General features: G+C 44.3%; 1 protein-coding gene across 1 annotated transcript in view; it reads left to right on the plus strand.

The window, feature by feature from the left end:
* The window catches only part of HIP1R (huntingtin interacting protein 1 related), a 360,114-nt gene that overhangs the window by 288,378 nt on the left and 48,415 nt on the right, over positions 1-23,321 (plus strand). Inside the window, exons 22-24 of the mRNA XM_069214961.1 lie at positions 1,723-1,859; positions 4,890-5,000; positions 17,476-17,534. Of these exons, the coding sequence (XP_069071062.1) occupies positions 1,723-1,859; positions 4,890-5,000; positions 17,476-17,534 (307 nt within the window). The remainder of the gene's footprint in view (positions 1-1,722; positions 1,860-4,889; positions 5,001-17,475; positions 17,535-23,321) is intronic.

The following is a 23,321-nucleotide window of genomic DNA, read 5'->3' on the forward strand; positions in this document are numbered from 1 at the left end:
CTTTGGGTTTATTTACAGTTGGCATATGTCTAAAGAATGCTGAGTGACGGTAGAGGCGATTTCCTGCATGCTCTGTTGCAGTGGTTCCCCACCTTTTGACTTCTGTGGACCCCCACTTTATCATTACTGTAACCCAGGGAGCTCCACTGAATCATTATCGGAATCCGGGGAACCCCTCACTTAGTCATTACTGAAAACTGGGGACCTAATCTGTTAATATTATTTAATTTCTAAGCAGTCGCGGACCCCCTGAGGAGGCTTTGCGACCCCCATGGGTACTCGGACCATAGGTTAGGAACCACTGCTCTATTGTTTTTATAACATTGCTCTTTTTCTCAGCAGCCCCTGACGGCCTTCGGATGTAGGCGGGTGTATGTGTTATGAAAATTATTAATAATGAAAATAATGAACAAACAAAATAAATTAATGATAGGTTTTGAATCTGCGTCCACTTTCTTCATGTGCATTGACTTCACTTCACCAAAATGCCGCGAGTGGCGGAAGTGCCATTGTGTGCTCTTGTGATCCGCAGTAACGATTCCTCCTATTGGCTGCTGGGAGGCTAAGGAATGGGTGTAAGGAGTGAAAACTAGAAAAACTACAGAAGGCCCAGGAGTCCTGTTTGCTTTTTGTTCCCATCACTGCCTTCATGACCTCTGTAAGGAGGAGTAGCAGTGGTAGTGATACCCGTGGGCAACCAGGGTTAGCAGCTGCCCTCTCTAAGAATGTCCGATCAATTCCACATCAACAGTGAAACTGTCCTGGGCTTACATTTAACTAACTACCAAGTGCATTCTGGGAGTAGTAGTCCTGGTTCACCTCAGTTGGACTAAATGCCCAGAATCAGGACGTTAAGGGGCCGAGTCCCTCCGGTTCTTAGACATGATATTATGTACAAAATGGACATTAAAACTGGTCTATTTCGGGCCCAGTATTCATGTTCTGAACTCCTAAACTTTTCAGGCAACACTACTGATTTCTTTTTAACAGTGGGTGTTTTTTAAAAAAAAGGTAATTAATGTCATTCCTGTTTATATTTCACATGCTTTATTTAATCTTGCATTCCCTAAGTATGTTTGCTTTTTCCAGGATGTTATGTTTCTGTATTTTTTCATCAGAATATTACTCTTGTGTGATGCTTGAACTGAGTAGCATCCAGGTCTTTATAAATGGCCACGACTGAGTTGTGGCAGAGGGCAGTGTACGTTTTTTGTCTGTGCCTGTCAGTGGGTCAAAAAGGTGTTCGGAATACAGTCTCATCCAATCCTTGGCCTCTCTGCGAGCGCACAGAGCAATGGTCTCACGTACGCCAGTTGCAGTTGTGATTCTGTGCAAATGTGTGTGCAGGGTGCACTCGAAGGGAATTGTAGTTTACATGTTTAAGCCCCACCCTTAATCATAAAGGCTGCACCACTTTAAGGGACCCCCAACAGTTTTTTTTCATCCCAATTAAATCCCTGCCCAGAACACAGTGGTTTGTAAGGGAAGACTTCACTGGAAAAACAGTCTGGAGCGGTCTATCAAACCTTTACTATCCCTGCTCCCTGGCCTATTGCTGTGCTTAGTTCTTTAACGACTTTTAGTTTATGAGCATTGTAGGAGTGCATTTGGGAAGAGTGTGTTTTCTGCTTTCTTTGCAAATACTGCACTCAGATATTTAACTTGGCAGGATGTACATTGTGTACCATGTTTGCCCTTTCATTTCTTCTGTTGCCTTTTCAGGACTGACGGACAGCTGCAGGGATTGTGGTAACCAGACCTTACAGTACCTGCACGAACTGAAGGATAAGCTGTCATTACAGAACGCGGATCCGGCCAGTGTGCGGAGGACCCTGCAAAGCATCCTTCACCTGGGACAGGTACAGTGGTGTTTTTAAAGTTAAGATTAAAGTGGGAACATGTGCCTTCTGTACATCCCTGTCAGGCAAAGCACCCTTGTTACATCTGTGTTGCATGTATGTCTGCTGCAGTGATCCTTCTGTGGATGTATTACCATTTAATATGCATGTGAATGAAGGAATTGATGCACAAGGTTTGCAGTTGTGTGTCTGGGTGACTCTGTGTCTTTGTGGTGTGGGACCACTTGAAGGGAATTTAGACCAGGCCAATAAAACATCTTACTTGCAACAACTGTAATAATACATAAGTAAGGGGTCTTTCGGGAGTCAGCCCTTCCCCCTCTTAACAATGGTAAGAAATCGCTTACTGCATTTTGTGTGCTTGCGCGCATGACTATTACAGAGGTGACTGGCTGAGAAGAGCGGACCACCTTAGCTCTAGTAGTCATTATTCACAGTTTGCAAATTGGCCTCTTTTCCCAAAGCTCATTTGAAAAAACAACACTGGCTCTGCTGGTGGAAGGAGAATACCCAACAGCAAGGCCTTTTAGATATCGGAAGGAACTACTTCCTTTATAATTGTACTTGATGTCTGTGGGAATATTTAGAACTTGAAAGTTCAACCGCAACATCCTTTTTCTGTGTAGGTTCTGTATGAGAGCATCTAGTTGCTGGGAGTGAAACTGCAACCTTACAGCTCCATGAAATGTTTGTCCGGAGCCTCTGCGCTTGAGTGGAATTGGGGTAGCTTACCGACTCTGTGTAATGTGGGTGAGGACATCTAGCTGTCAGAAGTGATACTGCTGCTCCATGCAATCTATTAATCACTATCTGTTCAGTGCAGCTGGAGGGGCTAACATCTGTAGACAATCTATGATGACATCTGGTGGTTGACAGGTTTTACAGGTTTTCATCTGTGGGATCTCTGAGGCCATCTAGGGGCCACTGTTTTAGTGTTGAAGTTGAAAAGCAGAAATGGCCACAAAACTCAAACGGAGTAAAGGAGTACTGGGTACAGTGAATAGCCAAAGCCTGTGGCCAGTAGATGCAGGGTATTTGTGGGCACACGCTGGCCAAATGTTTTGATTCATGGCCTGTCCAGGCAGAGCCAGTTAGTTACTTGGTAATAAGAACAAAACAAGAACAAAAACCTTAGTTGATTTGGCAACAATTTTAAACATAGAAAAATAATGGTCTACATCCTAATTTAAGCCCTTGACCAGGGTGCATGTGGGGCTAAAATGTTAACATTTATGACATTAACTAATACTAATTTGGACATGATGATTAGCCTGCTGTAAGGTTACCCTCCTATTATTCTCAGTTGGTTTTTATGTCTTGTGTGCTACTTAGATCTGTACGTATCACATATTTATTGTACATAAATTTCATAGTAGTGAATTACATTGGCCCCTCGTCACTTGCATAATTAATAAAGACTTTCATTGCATCTTCTGTTAATCTTTTTATTTTTTTAAGAACGCTAAAAACATATGAACAGAAGTACAGCAGTAAATTACCGTATGTTAGGATAAACGGGTGTCCTTTGTTAAACCAAAATAGTCACTCTTAAAACCAAAGAAACCCTTGTGTTAGGCAGAAGTAGCAAGATGAAGTGTCCTTTATATGATTTCTTTTTTCTTTTTAAATTGTTGGATCTTTTGCACACAGAAATAAGTTATCTCAATATTTAGAATTTTAGTTGATCACTACAAAGATACCCGTTGTCCTCTAAGAATTGGATAAGATATAGCATTTGTCAGGTGCAGCTCCCATCTGGGGTCAGTTTTGCCTTGCAAGGTGTTCTGGATGCATTGAAGGACGCCTTGATGCTATCTGAGATCAAGGGCTGTAGTGACTGAGTGCTTTGTTAGATTGGGTGGACAATGGCCAGATGAGCAGGGTGTGATGCTTTATTCATTATTTTCTCTCTAGAGTGTCTGTTCCTAATACTGTGCCGTTAACGTCTGCCTCACACAGAAGCTGATGATTATCCGACCCTGCTATGCGGCAATCTTGCCAAATACCTAGACTAGCAAACAGGGATGCTAATACTGGGAAATGTTTCTGGTGACTGAAAGACACCGGAGAAACCAGCCCCGAGCTGGCCCTTAATATAAAGGTGCCTTTCCAGGTTTCTTTACAGTTTCCAAGTCACTGCACTATACAACTTGTAGAAAGGATGAAGTAGGTCAATTCCAGCATTCCAATAGCATGGAATCAACTCCCTAGTTTGCAAATTAGGCTTGCTAAGTCCCTTCTGCTTGCTATTAAGAACAGATAGGAAAACACAAAGCTTGTTAGTGTCTCAGGTTAACTTGTGTATGACACAGTGCACATATATGGTTATGCCTCTTAGCATACCATTAACGTCCTGCTCAGGTTAACTCGGCTATTGAACAACTGACTACTGTTTTACCTCCTCTTCATTCCACCAGTTACCTTGTGTCTTCATTGCTTCATCCACACAGCTTCTTCCAGATGGGTGTGGCCTCACACCTCCTTTAGCCAACCCCCAGGGCCATCAGATCCTGCTTACAAGCATCAAAGTTGCAGTCCTCAGAATTTCTTCCATACCTTTGGGCATCACCAAGTACAAGATCACAACTTCAAGTTAGAAGAAAATAACAAATACCTTCCAGCACTTGTCTATACAATAAGTCAAGTGTTTTTGCAGGCCACGCTTTCTGCACATGCGAACCAGCCTCCTCCATGTCATAAGCTCTAGTTTCCTTTGTTTGAGCTCTTAATTCAACAGGCTTTCTAGACTATCAATGTATCCAGTTCTGGACGGTGGGCAAAATATACTTTTGGTGGACTGTGCTTAAGCAGTCTTGGGGCTGCAAAAGGCCATGGGTTGGTTTACTTATAGGCACAACCATTCTTGATCTTAGATACAGAACTGCGTTGTACATGGTTGCACACCTGCTGTGGTGTCTGTGGACCCTATTGTGAAAATTAACAAGGCAGCAATTAGTTTAGTGGTCCCCTGAATACCTGTGCAAGTCTTGCTTTTGTACCTTCTCTAAATCATTTTTTATAACCCTTCAGGACCTGAGGCCCAAATGTTTGGATATCAAGCAAGAAGAACTTGGTGACATGGTGGACAAGGAAATGGCTGCCACATCTGCAGCCATTGAAGATGCTGTTCGAAGAATTGAGGTAAGATGGATGGATATAACCTTTTTTTCCAAAAAGGAAAATTGAAAACTATTGGTGCAAGAAGTGGAGATTGCACGTGAGATAAACCTATAAAAACTCGTCCTTCACAGCATCTCATTAGCATACTATGTTTCATAAATATACACCAGCCAATCATTAAACACAGTCACACGCGACAGAGTTGACTATGTGCCTTTCTTTCTTTAAATAGCAAATTATTATTTATTATTATCTCAACTTCAAATTTCCAAATTATTTGCAAATATACAGGGTACCGTGGATCTCGTGCGGGCTTTGGTTTCATAATTTTACAGTAGGAAACAACATGTTTCCTCAAACAATGATTTTTGTTGTAGTTATGTCGTTTTTTGGCTCAGCTTAAAGCTAGAATTTATGGATAGAGTTGCATTTTTTTCAATTTATTATATCATGGAGACATCGGAGGAGCTGAAGTCAGATAACTAAAACGACCATGGCTTTGGCTATTCGATTAATTCACATGAATGCTGTAAGGGTTACTATGCTAACCCGGTAACTTTTTAGCCATGTATATAAACTTTTATGGCACGTTTGACAATGAAAAATGTTGTATTTTTGTTGTTGAGAACACAAAGCTGTTGTAAGCTGGTTGTGTCCTCCCAGGGTACATTCATACATTTTTAGTTAGAAATTGAAATGGCAAAACGCTGTTCATTATGATTGATACTCTAATGCCTACAAATGTTTTTATGATCAATTGAAATGATAAGAAATGGTTTGGGTGCTCTTATAAATGTATTTTAGTATTTAGGGAAAACAGATTCCCCTTTTAAAAGGACATTGTTATGGTTTACTTGAGATTTGTCCAGTGTTGGCTAGATTTGTGAAATATATTCACATCCACATAAAATAAACCTAAGTACAATGATACTAATCATATGCTAGGGGTTGTCTGCAGCTCATCCTCCTGAAATCATGTGCTGCAACCTCAGGCTCATGATAGCAAATAATGCGGCCAAGGACCCTGCTGAGCTTCAAAGGGACCTTTCTCCGCCTCAAACCTAACAGAGAACATCGCAGATCGTCGTTGCAGATGATGATGGATATTTGCACAAGTTGAAGGACTTTTCTGCCTAGCCAGGCTCCTACTGTTTCATTAACTGATTAATCAACGTAGAGCAGTCTTAGTGCTCAAGTGCATTCGTTGACAAATGACTCCTCCAGAATGCCCTTATGTGAGATTATTAATTTGTAACTGGCAATAAAAGATGTCCACGTGGAATAACTAGCACAAAACTGTCTGCATATCTTAGGTACAGTAATGAGCATATAAGTGGACCATTACCACTGTAGTAAGGATCGTAGTGTTCCAGATACGTTTCTCTTGTGCTAATGAACATACAGCTACAGTTGAAACGACCCCATTCAATGGTGAGCATGCAACCGCGCCCCAAAGATTGATAATATAATATATGGCATGGACCATGAACTTTTTAAGAAATGGCCTCTGCCATGAGGATCCCTGTATAAAATTAACTTCCATGGGGCTGTGCCTCGCAATACCTGACACAGGTAATTAATATCTGTCACGTGGTTACTAATTGGCACAGAGCTATCCTAACTTTCCATGTGATGATTAACTGAATTAGAACTGTGCCTGATGTACCCCACTTGATAGTTAACGATTGCAGACACGCGCCAACATATGTGATAATTAACAGGTATCCTAGAAGGAGACTGTCAGATAAGTAACCTGGAAACGTGCAGAAGTGGCTTTCCATGTAATAGTTACCTTACCTAAAGATGTGCAAGAAACAAATCCTGTGCAGTAGATAAAAGGACGGTGCTAGAAAGTCTACCTAAATAACTGACAGGCATAGATCATTCCTGATGTACTCCCTTCGTATCAATTAGTAGCTACAAGACAGAAAAATAAGTTCGATGGCATCTGTCGCTGTAGATACGCATGTTCTGCAATAGCTCGCCATCTGGTGTTGGGCCGGAGTGTTACAAGTTGTTTTTCTTCGAAGAAGTCTTTCGAGTCACGGGACCGAGTGACTCCTCCTTTTGTCTCCATTGCGCATGGGCGTCGACTCCATCTTCGATTGTTTTTTTTCCGCCATCGGGTTCGGACGTGTTCCTGTCGCTCCGAGTTTCGGAACGGAAAAAATAGTTAATTTCGGAAGATTTTCGTCGGTATTGTTGCGTTCGGGATCGGCGTACTTAGATTTCACACCGCATCGAAGATCGAAGAGCTCCGGTGCCCTTCGGGGTAGTTTTTCGATCCTCCGTCGGGGCCTGGTCGGCCCGACCGCGTGCTGAAGAACGCCGATGGAACGGACCCCGTTTCGTTTCTGCCCCAAATGCCACAATAAATACCCCTACACAGACCAACACTTGGTCTGCAACCTGTGCCTGTCACCTGAGCACAGCGAAGACACCTGCGAGGCCTGTCGTGCGTTCCGGTCCCGAAAAACACTCCGAGACCGTCGAGCCAGAAGACTTCAAATGGCGTCCGCACCGACAGCCCAACGGGAGTTCGAGGAACAGGAAGAAGAAGGTACCTTCTCGATCCAAGACTCAGACTCCGAAGGATTCGACGACACACAAACCGTGAGTAAGACGTCGAAAACCACACAAAGAAACATTTACAAGGCCCAGGGGACGCCACTGCCACCAGGCCATGGCTCCACCCATAAATTCGGTGACCGACCGTCGGCACCGAAAAAGGCCAAAACAGTGCCGAGATCGTCCGACTCCGGTCGAGACACCGGCACGCAGCCTTCTCGGGACCGAGAAAGTGCTGGAGACAAGCCTCGACACCGAGATGCCGGTGTGGACACGGCTCGACGCCGAGACAGCGGCACCGAAACAGATCGACGCCGAGAGGTTTCGGCCCCGAAAAGGAAAAAAGTCACCTCGGAGCCGAAAAAACACGCAGACAAAGTTTCGACGCCGAAACAAACTGCAAGCGACCCAGCTTCAGGCTCTTATACAGAAGAGCACTCGCTAACCTCCCAAATGCAAAAGCATAGGTTTGAGGAAGAGCTACAAGCAACTGATGTGGACCATACGCAAAAGCGTATCTTCATTCAGCAGGGGACAGGAAAAATAAGCACCCTTCCCCCCCATTAGGAGAAAGAGAAGGTTGGAGTTCCAGACGGAACAAGCACCACAACCAAAAGTGGTTAAAAGAATTACACCACCACCCTCTCCTCCGCCCGTGATTAACGTTTCACCAGCACAAACTCCATCTCACTCCCCAGCTCACACCACCATGAGCCAGGGTGACCAAGATCAGGACGCATGGGACCTATACGACGCCCCAGTGTCAGATAACAGCCCGGAGGCCTACCCTACAAAGCCATCTCCACCAGAAGACAGCACCGCGTACTCTCAGGTGGTGGCTAGAGCAGCACAATTTCATAACGTAAGCCTCCACTCAGAACAGGTCGAGGATGATTTCTTGTTCAACACACTCTCCTCCACCCACAGCTCCTACCAAAGCCTGCCTATGCTCCCTGGTATGCTCCGGCACGCAAAAGACATATTTAAGGAGCCGGTCAAAAGTAGGGCAATCACACCAAGGGTGGAAAAGAAGTATAAGCCGCCTCCTACGGACCCGGCTTTCATCACTACACAGCTGCCACCAGACTCTGTTGTTGTAGGAGCAGCTAGGAAAAGGGCCAACTCTCACACATCTGGAGATGCACCACCCCCAGATAAAGAAAGCCGCAAGTTCGATGCAGCTGGTAAAAGAGTCGCAGCACAAGCTGCAAACCAGTGGCGCATCGCGAACTCCCAGGCACTACTTGCGCGCTATGACAGAGCCCACTGGGACGAGATGCAACATCTCATTGAACATCTGCCCAAGGACTTCCAAAATAGGGCGAAACAAGTGGTTGAGGAGGGACAGACCATCTCCAACAACCAGATACGTTCCTCCATGGACGCTGCAGATACAGCTGCACGGACAATTAATACATCTGTAACTATCAGACGGCATGCATGGCTCCGAACGTCTGGATTTAAACCAGAGATTCAACAAGCAGTTCTCAATATGCCTTTTAATGAAAAAGAACTGTTCGGTCCAGAAGTGGACACAGCGATTGAGAAACTCAAAAAAGATACGGACACTGCCAAAGCCATGGGCGCACTCTACTCCCCGCAGAGCAGAGGGAATTACAGCACATTCCGTAAAACGCCCTTTCGAGGGGGGTTTCGGGGTCAAAGCACACAAGCCAGCACCTCACAAGCAACACCGTCCACTTACCAGGGACAGTATAGAGGAGGTTTTCGGGGACAATATAGAGGAGGGCAATTCCCTAGAAATAGAGGGAGATTTCAAAGCCCCAAAACCCCTACTACTAAACAATGACTCACATGTCACTCACCCCCTCCACACAACACCAGTGGGGGGAAGAATAGGTCATTATTACAAAGCATGGGAGGAAATCACTACAGACACTTGGGTTCTAGCAATTATCCAACATGGTTATTGCATAGAATTTCTACAATTCCCTCCAAACATACCACCAAAAGCACAAAATTTAACAACACACCATTCCAATCTCCTGGAGATAGAAGTGCAGGCACTATTGCAAAAGAATGCAATCGAATTAGTGCCAAACACACAAATAAACACAGGAGTTTACTCACTGTACTTTCTGATACCAAAGAAGGACAAAACGCTGAGACCAATCCTAGACCTCAGAGTAGTGAACACTTTCATCAAATCAGACCACTTCCACATGGTCACACTACAAGAAGTATTGCCATTGCTAAAACTACACGACTACATGGCAACTTTAGACCTCAAGGATGCTTATTTCCATATACCAATACACCCATCGCACAGGAAATACCTAAGGTTTGTATTCAAAGGAATACATTACCAATTCAAGGTACTGCCTTTCGGATTAACAACCGCACCAAGAGTCTTTACCAAATGTCTAGCGGTAGTCGCTGCACACATAAGAAGGCAGCAAATACATGTGTTCCCATATTTGGACGACTGGCTAATCAAGGCCCATTCGTTCATACAGTGCTCAAATCACACAAATCAGATCATACAAACCCTCTTCAAACTCGGGTTCACCGTCAATTTCACAAAATCCAAAATTCTGCCATACAAGGTACAACAATACCTGGGAGCCATAATAGACACATCAAAGGGAGTAGCCACTCCAAGTCTACAAAGAATTCAAAATTTCAACACCATCATACAACGCATGTATCCAACACAAAAAATACAGGCAAAGATGGTATTACAACTCCTAGGCATGATGTCATCATGCATAGCCATTGTCCCAAACGCAAGACTGCACATGAGGCCCTTACAACAGTGCCTAGCATCACAGTGGTCTCAAGCACAGGGTCACCTTCTAGATCTGGTGTTAATAGACCGCCAAACTTACCTCTCGCTTCTGTGGTGGAACAACATAAATTTAAACAAGGGGCGGCCTTTCCAAGACCCAGTGCCACAATACGTAATAACAACAGATGCTTCCATGACAGGGTGGGGAGCACACCTCGATCAACACAGCATACAAGGACAATGGAACGTACATCAAACAAAACTGCATATCAATCACCTAGAACTTCTAGCAGTTTTTCAAGCACTAAAAGCTTTCCAACCAATAATAGTTCACAAATACATTCTCGTCAAAACAGACAACATGACAACAATGTATTATCTAAACAAGCAGGGAGGGACGCACTCCACGCAGTTAAGCCTGCTAGCACAAAAAATTTGGCATTGGGCAATTCACAACCAAATTCGCCTAATTGCACAGTTTATACCAGGGATACAAAATCAACTCGCAGACAATCTCTCTCGAGATCACCAACAGGTCCACGAATGGGAAATTCACCCCCAAATTCTGAACACTTATTTCAAACTCTGGGGAACACCTCAGATAGACTTGTTTGCGACAAGGGAGAACGCAAAATGCCAAAACTTCGCATCCAGGTACCCACACAAACAATCCCAAGGCAATGCCCTATGGATGAACTGGTCAGGGATATTTGCTTACGCTTTTCCTCCTCTCCCTCTCCTTCCTTACCTGGTAAACAAACTCAGTCAAAGCAAACTCAAACTCATATTGATAGCACCAACTTGGGCAAGGCAACCCTGGTACACAACGCTGCTAGACCTATCAGTGGTACCCTGCATCAAATTGCCCAACAGGCCAGATCTGTTGACACAGCACAACCAAAAGATCAGACACCCAGATCCAGCATCGCTGAATCTAGCAATCTGGCTCCTGAAATCCTAGAATTCGGGCACTTACAACTTACCCAAGAATGTATGGAAGTCATAAAACAAGCAAGAAGGCCATCCACCAGGCACTGCTATGCAAGTAAATGGAAGAGGTTTGTTTGCTACTGCCATATTAATCAAATACAACCATTACACACAACTCCAGAACATGTAGTGGGTTACTTGCTTCACTTACAAAAATCTAACCTAGCTTTCTCTTCCATTAAGATTCACCTTGCAGCAATATCTGCATACCTGCAGACTACCTATTCAACTTCCCTATATAAAATACCAGTCATTAAAGCATTCATGGAGGGCCTTAGGAGAATTATACCACCAAGAACACCACCTGTTCCTTCATGGAACCTAAATGTTGTCCTAACTAGACTTATGGGTCCACCTTTTGAACCCATGCACTCCTGCGACATACAGTTCCTAACCTGGAAGGTGGCATTTCTCATCGCCATTACTTCCCTGAGAAGAGTAAGCGAGATTCAGGCGTTTACTATACAGGAACCTTTTATACAACTACACAAAAATAAAGTCGTCCTAAGGACCAATCCTAAATTTTTGCCAAAGGTTATTTCACCGTTCCATCTAAATCAAACAGTGGAACTTCCAGTGTTCTTTCCACAGCCAGATACCGTAGCTGAAAGGGCACTACATACATTAGATGTCAAAAGAGCATTGATGTATTACATTGACAGAACAAAAAACATCAGAAAGACTAAACAACTCTTTATTGCATTTCAAAAACCTCATGCAGGAAACCCAATTTCAAAACAAGGTATAGCCAGATGGGTAGTTAAATGCATCCAAATCTGCTACCTTAAAGCTAAACGACAGCTGCCCATTACACCAAGGGCACACTCAACCAGAAAGAAAGGTGCTACCATGGCCTTTCTAGGAAACATCCCAATGCAAGAAATATGTAAGGCAGCCACATGGTCTACGCCTCACACATTCACCAAGCACTACTGTGTAGACGTGTTATCCGCACAACAAGCCACAGTAGGTCAAGCCGTATTAAGAACATTATTTCAGACTACTTCCACTCCTACAGGCTGATCCACCGCTTTTGGGGAAATAACTGCTTACTAGTCTATGCAGAACATGCGTATCTACAGCGACAGATGCCATCGAACTGAAAATGTCACTTACCCAGTGTACATCTGTTCGTGGCATCGGTCGCAGTAGATTCGCATGTGCCCACCCGCCTCCCCGGGAGCCTGTAGCAGTTTGGAAGTTACCTTCAATTATTTATATATGTATCATCTCAACCTTAAATAGGTGCATACTTAGTCACTCCATTGCATGGGCACTATTACTACAATTCAACTCCTACCTCACCCTCTGCGGGGAAAAACAATCGAAGATGGAGTCGACGCCCATGCGCAATGGAGACAAAAGGAGGAGTCACTCGGTCCCGTGACTCGAAAGACTTCTTCGAAGAAAAACAACTTGTAACACTCCGGCCCAACACCAGATGGCGAGCTATTGCAGAACATGCGAATCTACTGCGACCGATGCCACGAACAGATGTACACTGGGTAAGTGACATTTTCATTCCCATGTGATAATTGACCTAGAAATGTGCCTGAAGGACCCTCATGCGCTAATTAACAAATATGGAATTGTGCAGGACTTGCATGGTCAATAAATATTAAGGAACTGTGCTGGAAAGTCCATGTGATAAATAACAGACATAGCACAATGACGAAACAATTCCTCATGATAATTCTCACGCACTGAAATGTGCTAGAACAGTGGTTCCCATCCTGTGGTCCGGGGACCCCTGGGGGTCCGCGACTGCTTAGAAAATTAAATAATAGCAGATTATGTCCACAGATTTTAGTAATGACAATTAGTAATTTTAGTAATTCCAATATTGATTCTGTGGGGGTCCCCGGGTTCCAGTAATGATAAAGTAGGGGTCCACAGAAGTCAAAAGGTTGGGAACAACTGTGCTAGAATGAACCGGTGGTATAAGTAACAGGCGAGGCGTGTGTCATAAAGATGCCCAGGTCATGTAGTGTGCCCAAAGCCATACCCAATGTTTGCGTAATGTGCTCTGTCGTGCTGGTTGCGTACATATGTTCCTTTACATGGAGTCTCCGGGACCTTTCTAGCACTTCAGACTTCTTTCCTGAAGGTGCCTAGTGCTGTAGAAGAACTTCAGTCACTGGTTTTGGGGACTCACCCACCAGAATTAACAGCACAAAATGACTGATGCTCTGCAAACCTGGTAGGACTTTGGCACCATTGGGCTCTACCTCACATGTAACTCACTTATTCCCAGCCTACCAGCCTTTCAGAGGCACCAGCCTGCCCCCCAAACCTACTGGTGAGCTAGTTCAGTTTTATGGCACTACATAACATGCAAATACATCAAGATACCTTTACATAGTACCCAGTACTCTACTGAGAGTACCACTACTGTAACTGTTACACTGTATATGCTAACGACAAGGGTACATGTTCTAAACTTGAGCCTGACGCTAAAATGTAAACCTCATGTATCCCTCCCCCACCACTAAATTTAATCCTGAATCTTATCTTAACCTTAAGCCGAATCTTAACATTCCGATGCATACTCTGCCTGCAGATTCTTCACCTTTTGAATATTTCCAGGCACCGAACTGAAACTGGATACTTTGTAACAGCCCCTACGCGCCAGTAGGTGGTGTCCAGACTCCAGCTCTACTCTGGAAAGCACCTGGAGCATGTTATCCTAGAGTTGCACAAGGCACCACCCTGCACACCAGTGTCAATCCAGTTTTTTTTTACGCCCTTTGACGTAAACCCAGAGTTGTTCTCCCAGGAGCTTTCCAAACAACAGAAACAAAATATTTAGCAGTGTTAAAATGGGTAAATGTCCAAAGTTGTCCGGCTTTAAGTGTTGCTCCTCTTGAACATGCATGTTGTTTGTCTGTGGTGCTTGGGTCCCAGGCATGACTCCAGGGCATGCAATAATGTCCAGCACATGCATGTCAAGGCCACCAAGGAGCAGGGAGCTAAAATGTATATGGCGCAAGCTTGAGGTCATGCTGTTAAGCCGTGCTTGTCTTCCCGATACCATGGGTAGATGTCTTAATCATCAGTTCTGTTATCCAATTCCAACTTCTGTCTCTCTGTGTCAACTTCGGAGATGGACTTGATGGAGGTACCGGAGCCGGATTTCAGTCCCAGCTGTGGCCTTCTCATCTGCTTTCAGTTTTCTACACCTGGCACTGACCGCTCAGACCATAGCTTTCCCACAGGTAAAGGTACCATTCCTTTGAAAGGCTCCACCCCAGTGCCTATTGTGCGCATCCGGGCCCCCATCCTGGCAACACTGACCTTGCTTGTATTTTGCAGGGCTCCTTTCTCACACTGGCTGAATCATTCCCTCCACCAAAGACCTTGCTGGTCTTCACGCCATTACCGTACGCACTGATACTATAATTGAGACTGTAGGACGTGCTGACAAACTGTCCAAAGACTGAGGACAGTTTAGTCAGGTCCAAACACCGCACAACAATCATTGGAGGAGGCTCCTTCTAGGCCTTTATTGCGTGAAAATGTTTGGCAGGCCTGTGGAGCATTGTACTTTCTATCTGATTCAGATCCTATATACCATCTGTCACGATGACATTGACTGCAGTGAGGTGGGTCAGCTCTCCTCATACTGGCACAGGTAATAGTGATTACTTGGCTTTAACAGAATGCTAGCAGCTAGGACACCTCTCTGGAGGTGGACCACGAGTGCCCCTTCAGGCTTCCACTGGGGAACTTGCTAGATTCATGACAGTCCTGTGCAAGGCCACTGTGGTGCTCGAGCTGCCATCAACTGTAGAAGAGAACAAGGTTGAGATGCTCACTGAGATTTTAGAACCTGCTTATTCTGCAATTAAGCCATTGCTTCCATTCAAGTGGGGCATTGATGGACCCTGTGTTTGTGGCATGGAACAAGCTAGCTACTGCCCTAGCGTAAACCATTAGGTTGCCTGATGCCATCGTCTGAACTTAGGGATTTGAAGCTTACGATGATAGCCTTATAGTTCAGGCTTCCCTTTCGATGACGTGGTATCTTGACTTCTTTTCCAGTTCTCTCAACAGGAAATTGAACAGAATTTAGGCAATGGGAAATAAGGTCTTTTCTTTGAGGGCCTTGCCCTTTGCTCCACTAATTTGACTTCCCTAAGAGCCCGGAGCTCCTTGCTCTGTGGAAAATGGCGCAGGGGGTCACACCGAATCTTCTGCTCACCTTCGTGACCATTTACAGAGATTTGCAAGAATGGCAGGATCCTGTGAAACAAATGCGGTGCTCTGGGTTGGTTATGCTGGATTCAGCTACACAGTTTTTGGGCTCCCTCACTGCCATCCACCACTATGAATGGATGTGCTTCACCAGATTCTAGGTGACATCCAAGCATATCTTAGTCATACCCTTCAGCAGTGCTTTCCATTTTTGTGAAAGGACAGACTTGGCCCTGCAACGACTGAAGCAGGGGCACTGTAGCCGAATCCTTGAGATAGGTTCCCCTGAATGCTGGTTACACCAACAGTACCGCAAGTTCAGGGGTTATTCCTGTGGTCTGCTTCAAGGCAGCATCATGCTTTGCAACAGTACCTCAAGCTCTTTCTGGGTTACAGAGGTGTGGTGGTTCTAGGAGCCATAATCGACTGCAAAGCAGTCCTTTTCCTCTTCCTCCTCGCCCCTCCAAATAAAATGCTCTAAAATATCGTTGAGGTTCACAAATGCAGTCTTAGGGGGGAGATGGCAGTTCCATCACTTGACTCGCTGGCAGTCCATCACATTAGACTGATAGGTTTTGCAGAGTGTCAGGCAAATCTTTTCTCTTCCCTTCAGAGGTCTTGCCCATTCCCACCCCCAGGGTCCCTTTAGTTACCTTGGACAACTGTCCTTGTATTTTGCAGCAGGAGGTTCTGGTTCTTTTAAGCATAAGGGCCATGGAGTTGGTTCAAGAGAGCAAGATACAGCAGGGATGCTAATCTAATTTTATTTCTTGTTCCCAAGAAAGACAGAGACCTCAGTCTAGTTCTAGGCCTTTGCCTAATAGAGTGCATTCCTCTGCAAGAAGTTCAAAATGCTCTGTCTGGAACAAATTCTCTTGGCTTTGCAATTGGAAGACTTGATGGCGTCTCTCAACTTGCATGACTTGTATTTTAACATATCAATCCTGTGGTTGCATAGGAGGTGCCTACACATTGTGACGAGTTTCATCTACTGTCAATTTATGGTCCTACAGTTTGGATTAATATCTGCACCTCAAGTAGTCACAAATGGGCTGTTGTGGCTGAGAAACTGACATTGGTGTGCCAGGGTGGCACTTATTACAACACTGTGGCATCATGACTAGGGTGAATTCTGAAGCCAACAAGGAGTCGTGGGGCCACCTACTCGTGCAGGAGAGCTTTTGCACAGATTCCAGCTCAAGTCTGGTTCCTGGAGGGATTAAAGAAGCGAGGAATCAGCAGCTAGATGGAGTAAAAGTAAGCAACTTATTTCAACCTTATCCTAGCCCTTAATTGAACTCTAAACCTAAACCATTCCCTTACCCTTGTTCAGTCACTAAGCTTCACCTTATATCTTGCCATAACTCAAAGAGTGAACCTAAATGTAAAACGAAACGTAGTCCAAAACCTAAACTTAATACTACCCCTTAACTTTACCCTACAAATACTGCCAAACCTGCCCCCATGGTATACCCAAATCTAATCCAAGCCCTAACAAAGCAGTTACCCAAAACCTGCCACTGTCCATTACCCTCAATTTAGGATTACCTCTTACACTAACCTTGGTACCATTTACCCTTGTCTCTTTTCCCATTCTATATTGTAGTGGTCTCTGTGGTGGTGTTCGTAGTAGTGGTAAGTTCAGCACAGAGGCATCTGTGTAATGTTAAACCAGTGTAGCAGGTCCTAAGTACTGCTGGTGTGCCCCTAGTCATCCTCTGCTCCTCTTCTTAAAAGGGTCAGTGTACTTTGTTGAATTGTGTTAATCGGATTTGAACCCTTTATCGTCAGATGCATGACAATGGGATCACACTTGGGTTTACCGCATCTGAAATAATATTGCCAAGATCAGAGTTTTACCATGTGCAAATGTATATGAGCCTGCTGCCACAGATGTTGTTTACTGTGCTAAAGGGAGACCAAAGTTCTTGCCTTCATGCTTTGTGCAGCGATGATGATCGAACAATAGTAACACTCTTTTGTTGTGATCACTAGGAAATGATGAACCAGGCAAGAAAGGATAGCTCTGGAGTGAAACTTGAAGTAAACGAGAGGTAAGTCAGTTAAATACCACTGCCAAGCCCCTAGGAGTGAGGATATGCTTGAATTTCCTAAACTGTTTCTGTGATTGTTGGATGTCTCTAAGTGATTTCTCTCTTTTAGCTGATGATTCCACTTATAAATTGAGATCACTTTTGAATTGTGACTGAATGTTGTGACATTGTTTGGAGTCATCAAAGCTGAAAGCAGGTGCGTCTTGGTGAAAATTGCATACTGGCTGTATCATATCAATGGTTTTCTTGGAAAGCCTATGCCTGTTTCACTCTCCTGAGCCTATTTAGCGTGGAAAGAAATACATCATACATGGCAAACACTATTTTCTTTAAAAGACTTAGGTGGTCATTATGACATCAGCAGTATTTTTGCAATACCGCTGATGCCACGGATGCCAGAAGACCGCAGTGCCTGCAGTCTTCCGCCTGCCATATTATGGATACTGCAGGATTTCCGTAACAATAAGGGCGGAAATCCGGCAGTAGCCACGCTGGCAGTCGGAGGTGCCTGGGCGGTGCTACCACCTGCACCGCCCCACCAGAAGTACGCTGCCAACCGTATAATGACAATACAAGCGGCTTGGCTAGTATCCTTCTGGTGGGGCGCTGCTGGTGGTAGCACCACCCCTTCCTGTTCCCTGCCGGACGACCTCCTCACAGGACCAAGGTAAGTCTACGGTTGTGTGCGCGTATGATGGGGTGGAGGGTTAGTGTATGGATTGGGGGTGGGGGTTAATGTATGGATTGGGGGGTGGGAGGGCTAGTGTTTGTGTGAGAGGGATCAGGTGCATGCTGGGGGGGGCTGAGGGACCAGCCTACCGGTGACAGGGAAGGAATTCCCTGTTAGCGGTGCCCTTCCGCCATGATTTTCGTGGCGGGGCTAACGCCACGGAAAACATGTCAGTAGGCTGGGTCACAATACTGCCGGTGGCACTCTGGGGGCTGCCGGGTCGGAGATGAAGATCTCCGGCTCGGCGGTATGAGTGGTGGTGTGGCGGGTTGCCAGCAGCCACCAGGGTCATAATGACCACCTTAGTTCATATGTGAAATGTTTGGCCATAGACCTCTTTTCAGAGGCTAAGTCTTTGACTTTTACAAAACGTTGATACTTTTTACTTTTAAGTGATCTCAAACTACCCTGATTATCAGACTGTCCCACTCCACGCAAACTCCACGTTTTTTAAACATGTTCTGGAAGGAGCCATATAGTTTTTAAGGTGGTGTTGAACTGCTTCCATCCTGGTCCCCCAAAAGCCCACGGTAGAACCATTCATCTACGTGGTCTCATACAGTGCTTAATTTGAGCCGGTACTTCTTCTTTTTCATCATCAGACTTTGACCCAAAGAGAACAACAGAAAAGAGGGGACCGAAAAAAGGAGAAAAAGACAGACAATGGTGCCAGATAAAGCTTGGGTGAACAAGAGCATGGAAGAATGAGATACATGGGCAGGGAGTGTAGGATGGTGGATGAAAGACGCATGAGGTAGAGTCAAGACTAAACAGCCTTGGTATTCGGCACACTGACATTCAGTATCACTGGCCTCAGACATCTGAGCAAAACTTTAGGCCCCAGCACTTACTCTGTCATAAATTAGGCTCTGGCCTTACATTAAAAGTATGAACATGATGCAGAGGCAGCGGTGGATGTGGTGATACATCGTTGATTCTTGTGCACCATGCCCATATTTCAGTGTGTTGTGAAACATAGGTCTGGTATTTGTGGGGCATTCTGTTCTCTCTCCCCCAAGGAAGGAGGCTTGTTGTCATGATGAGAACAAAATGTGTTTTTCTCCTCCAAGAACCTCATTTTTTTGTATTTGTTTTTAAAAGCCTCTGCGCCCTAGGATGAGGTCAGTGGAATAGTGCACAAAGTGTAGTATGAGACCATGGCTTTAAACAAGAAAGGTCAGTTGCTTTTTTATATATCACTGATTCCCCTTGCTAGGTTTTCATCTGGAGAGAAAGGAAAAGTTGTGTATTATTTGAAAGGGCAAGTACTGGCAATATTTGGATAGAATAAACAAATATTAGGATTTTTCGATGATTTCCATATTTTGATGACTGCAAGGAAATGCCACACAATTCGTTGTAACATGCAGTAAAAACACCTTCTGAAATATCTACACTTTATCAAGGAATGTCTCTGCGGAGCAGAGGCAAGAATCAAATGTGAGGTTAAGCAAATAGTCATTTGGTAAAACTAATAGCCACTGCATACAAACGAAAGTTGGAGAAAAAAATATGCAGATTATTCTAAATATGTATGTTCGAGGCATGTGATACACATGCTGTGCATACTCTTGCCATCTAGTGTTGGACTTGGATGTGTGCATTTGGTTGTTGTTCTTCTAAGAAGTCTTTCTAGTCACGAGGTTTGGTGACTTCTCTTGCTGGTAATGCGCATGGGCATCAACTCCATTGTTAGATTGTTTTCTTTCTGCTATCTGGTTTGGACGTGTGCTCCAATGTTCCGGTTCAAGACATTATCAATACTCTTTTCGGTTCCCAGGTGTAACTCCTAGTTGTCGGTATAGTTTTGAAATGCGCATCCAATTTAACTTCCGCTCTGGGTCGAAGACTCCAACTATGCCTGGGCAATTTTCAGAAAGATCTTGGGCCCTTGTGGGGCCTCGTCCTCTGGGGCCCTTTTTTTCTTTGAACTTCCTATGGGTTTCATGTCATGGCATGAGGGTTATGGAATGAGTCTTTTAGTTACTGTCCTCATTGCCACTCAAAATATCCACGGACCGACAAAGAGTCATACTCACCAGAGGGCAGCGCAAGCTCCAACCAGAGATCGAAGACCTTCCAGCAGCTCAGCAGGTCATGAATACAGATCTTTTCACTCCTCAATTCAGCTATGAGGCCGAGTAGGCCTCCACAAACGGTGCACAGCCACCCAGGAACACAAGCGTCACACAATCAGGCCACCACTGGCTTCGGGCCAAGGCCGACACCAACCATTACATTCGGCAACAACACTCAGCATTATCTCAATGCTGAAAAAAACACTCCAAGCCACTCCAAACAGGCTTGACATTGAGTAAACCGTCTGAGCGGAAATCATCAACACCGCAAACCCCATCTGTGCTAAAGTTGACTACTGCCACAGTTGGCAACTTAATGGTCGAACCACTCCATCATCGCCAAAGGAACACTGATTCTTGACAGAGACATTTGGCAATCCATCCGTTGACAGACTGGATCATCACCCACCCACCTGGAACCGCCATACAGTCACCAAAAAGGCAGCTTTCTTTCCAAGAAGCCCTGGATACAACCCAAGCTCCTAAATATTTCTTTATTAATTTTAAAAGCAAGAAAAAAAGTTGTATGTCACAAAAGATCACATGAAACTCTGCATTAACACATAGTAATGCGTATGTCTGTTCACCTTGAGATATAATAAACAGTTGTATACAGTGTGGTGTGCATTCTCAGCGTTGAGGTGCACATTTATAGCATGATGTTGATAACGCGTCCTTTTATGTTAATTTATATACATTAGGACTCGTTTTAGGCCGATGAATCTTTTGACCCAGTGGTGAGACACCGTAAGACGAGATAACTGATCAATATATCAAGTAACACATCAATGATATTATCAACATAAATCACCACAATATATTTCACTTTAGACATTTGTTATATCTCCGACGCGAACATGACCTTTCAGTCATGAATAATCACACCTTTGTTAAAAGTTTAGTGAATTTTATTCCCTATTGATTACAATCTAATATCAAACGTATTAATCTCAAAACCAAGAAACATAAGAACACAATCATAATATGATAGCGGCGACAAGCTTTAGATAATGCGAAGATTAAAACCATTAAAACATTGATCAAAATTCATAAGCAGCATATATGGGTCAGTTCAGCATTGGTGCAACGTCAGTCAATGTCCGTTTGTCAGTCAAATGAATTTCTATCTAACCTCTGATTAGCATTAGCATGTTGGGCTTCATGAAAAACAATTTAGACATCAATTTGGAAAACATCTAGCTATAGGATCTAATCAAAATATACAGCAGTGGTACCTAGAAGAAAAGGCATATAGGTGAGTAAACATTCAGAGGAGGGTAACTATACTGAGTCGGCATACAGGATCAGTCTTCGTCTTCAGGACATCAGATGAATCGCCGTCAGTCTATCTAGTCTATGAGCATCGGGGACACTTCCCTCTTATGGAGGTAAAGTGAAATGGGGCGACTAGGGACAAAGATGGTTCATTAAGTCTCAAATCACCAAACAGAGTGACAGAGTTTCTGGATGCAATCGATATCATTCCCTACCTAGGTCTCTCGAGTCTTCCGTGTCATGGGTTTTTATCCCCTTCTGGGAATACCTTCCCCCAAATTTCTATTGGACAATAACTACACCCCACTATCTATAACCTATCAAATTATACATTAAGTAATGCTCTTGTCCTTCATTTTGATATCTTTCCACGTTGTTATTGGTCTTTAGGATTGACGCCTTCCGTAGGTGGCATCCCGGGTTACTTCAGTTTCTGGCACCTTCTTCGGGTCAAGAGTCCTCTTGTGCATGTATAAATGTCCTTGAACGTTTCATTTCGAGATACAAAAGTGTACAATTTTATATAATAAAGCAGCTAGCATGCGGATGAGAAAGTACAGCGATGTTGCCAGTTTAAGGAACAAGAACAATTGCTAGGTCATGGCCCTCTGCAAAGTCAGCTTTACTGCAGAAATGGAAAAATAAGCTTTTAATGAAGTTACACAAACAGCTCTTCGACTCACGCTAAGTTAAGGCCTACGGATTCTAACGAGTGCAGTTTGTACATGTTTAACGTATTCGATTAATAAAAATATAAGCAAGCCCTTTACGTATGGTATTGCTGTACATGTATATGATAATTCGTATTCTATGCGTCTTATCGTATAATATTATTAATACAGCGTTTGTTAAGTATAAGCAGTTTCACGTCTAATATATGTAATGTCTAGATTACGCTCTCTCAATGTCTATACGCTCAGTATCTGGAAACATGGTTGTGACAACATTTACGGACTTTAAGAAATAACCAATGGTATGGAGTCTATTGCGTGTATGATGGAGTTGAGTGTGTGGGCGTAGGGAGGAGATTTAATTCAGACGGGGTCGAGGTGTGGTGGGGAAGGGGAGGTAGGCACAATCTGAAGGATCTGCAACATGCATGTGAGTGGAGAAAATGTCAGTACCAGCCTATGGGTTGGCATCTGGGTCACCAAAATCATGCTTAGCGGCACATGGCAACACCATCGCCTGGGGGGAGGGAGGGAGATCGGAGATTATGCAAGTAATACCAGTGTTCAGGGTGGCCTAGTAATGATCTATGGTGATCTAACATCGGACTTGGATCCACCTTCTCCAAATATGGGTGCCAGTCTATGGGTGTCTTTAAGTGATTTCTCTTTTTTGGCTGACTGCTCGGTCCACCCTTACACAGCGCATGTAGTTCTGCTAAAATGCTAGAGCGCAAGTCCAAAAGCTACAATCGAATAGGGGGAGGTGTAGATAATTTCTAGCACATGTCCATTCTCCTTTTCGCCAGCTCGTAAGCAAGGTCTATACATTTATTAAGTGGCTTGTGTGCCACTGTGCGAGAGGCAATACCCATAGGCAATGTATACCTTCTCTCTGGAGGGGAGTACCTGAACCCACAACTTCGTACCAGTAAGGGATAAGCTGGGGGCAATTCCACACTATATGAGCAATGTCTGCGGGACCAGTTCAGCAGCGAGGGTAAGCATCGGTGATCCCCGGGTACTTTCGCTCCAG

This window comes from Pleurodeles waltl, chromosome 11 (genome assembly GCF_031143425.1).
Source record: "Pleurodeles waltl isolate 20211129_DDA chromosome 11, aPleWal1.hap1.20221129, whole genome shotgun sequence".
Taxonomy (NCBI): Eukaryota; Metazoa; Chordata; class Amphibia; order Caudata; family Salamandridae; genus Pleurodeles; species Pleurodeles waltl.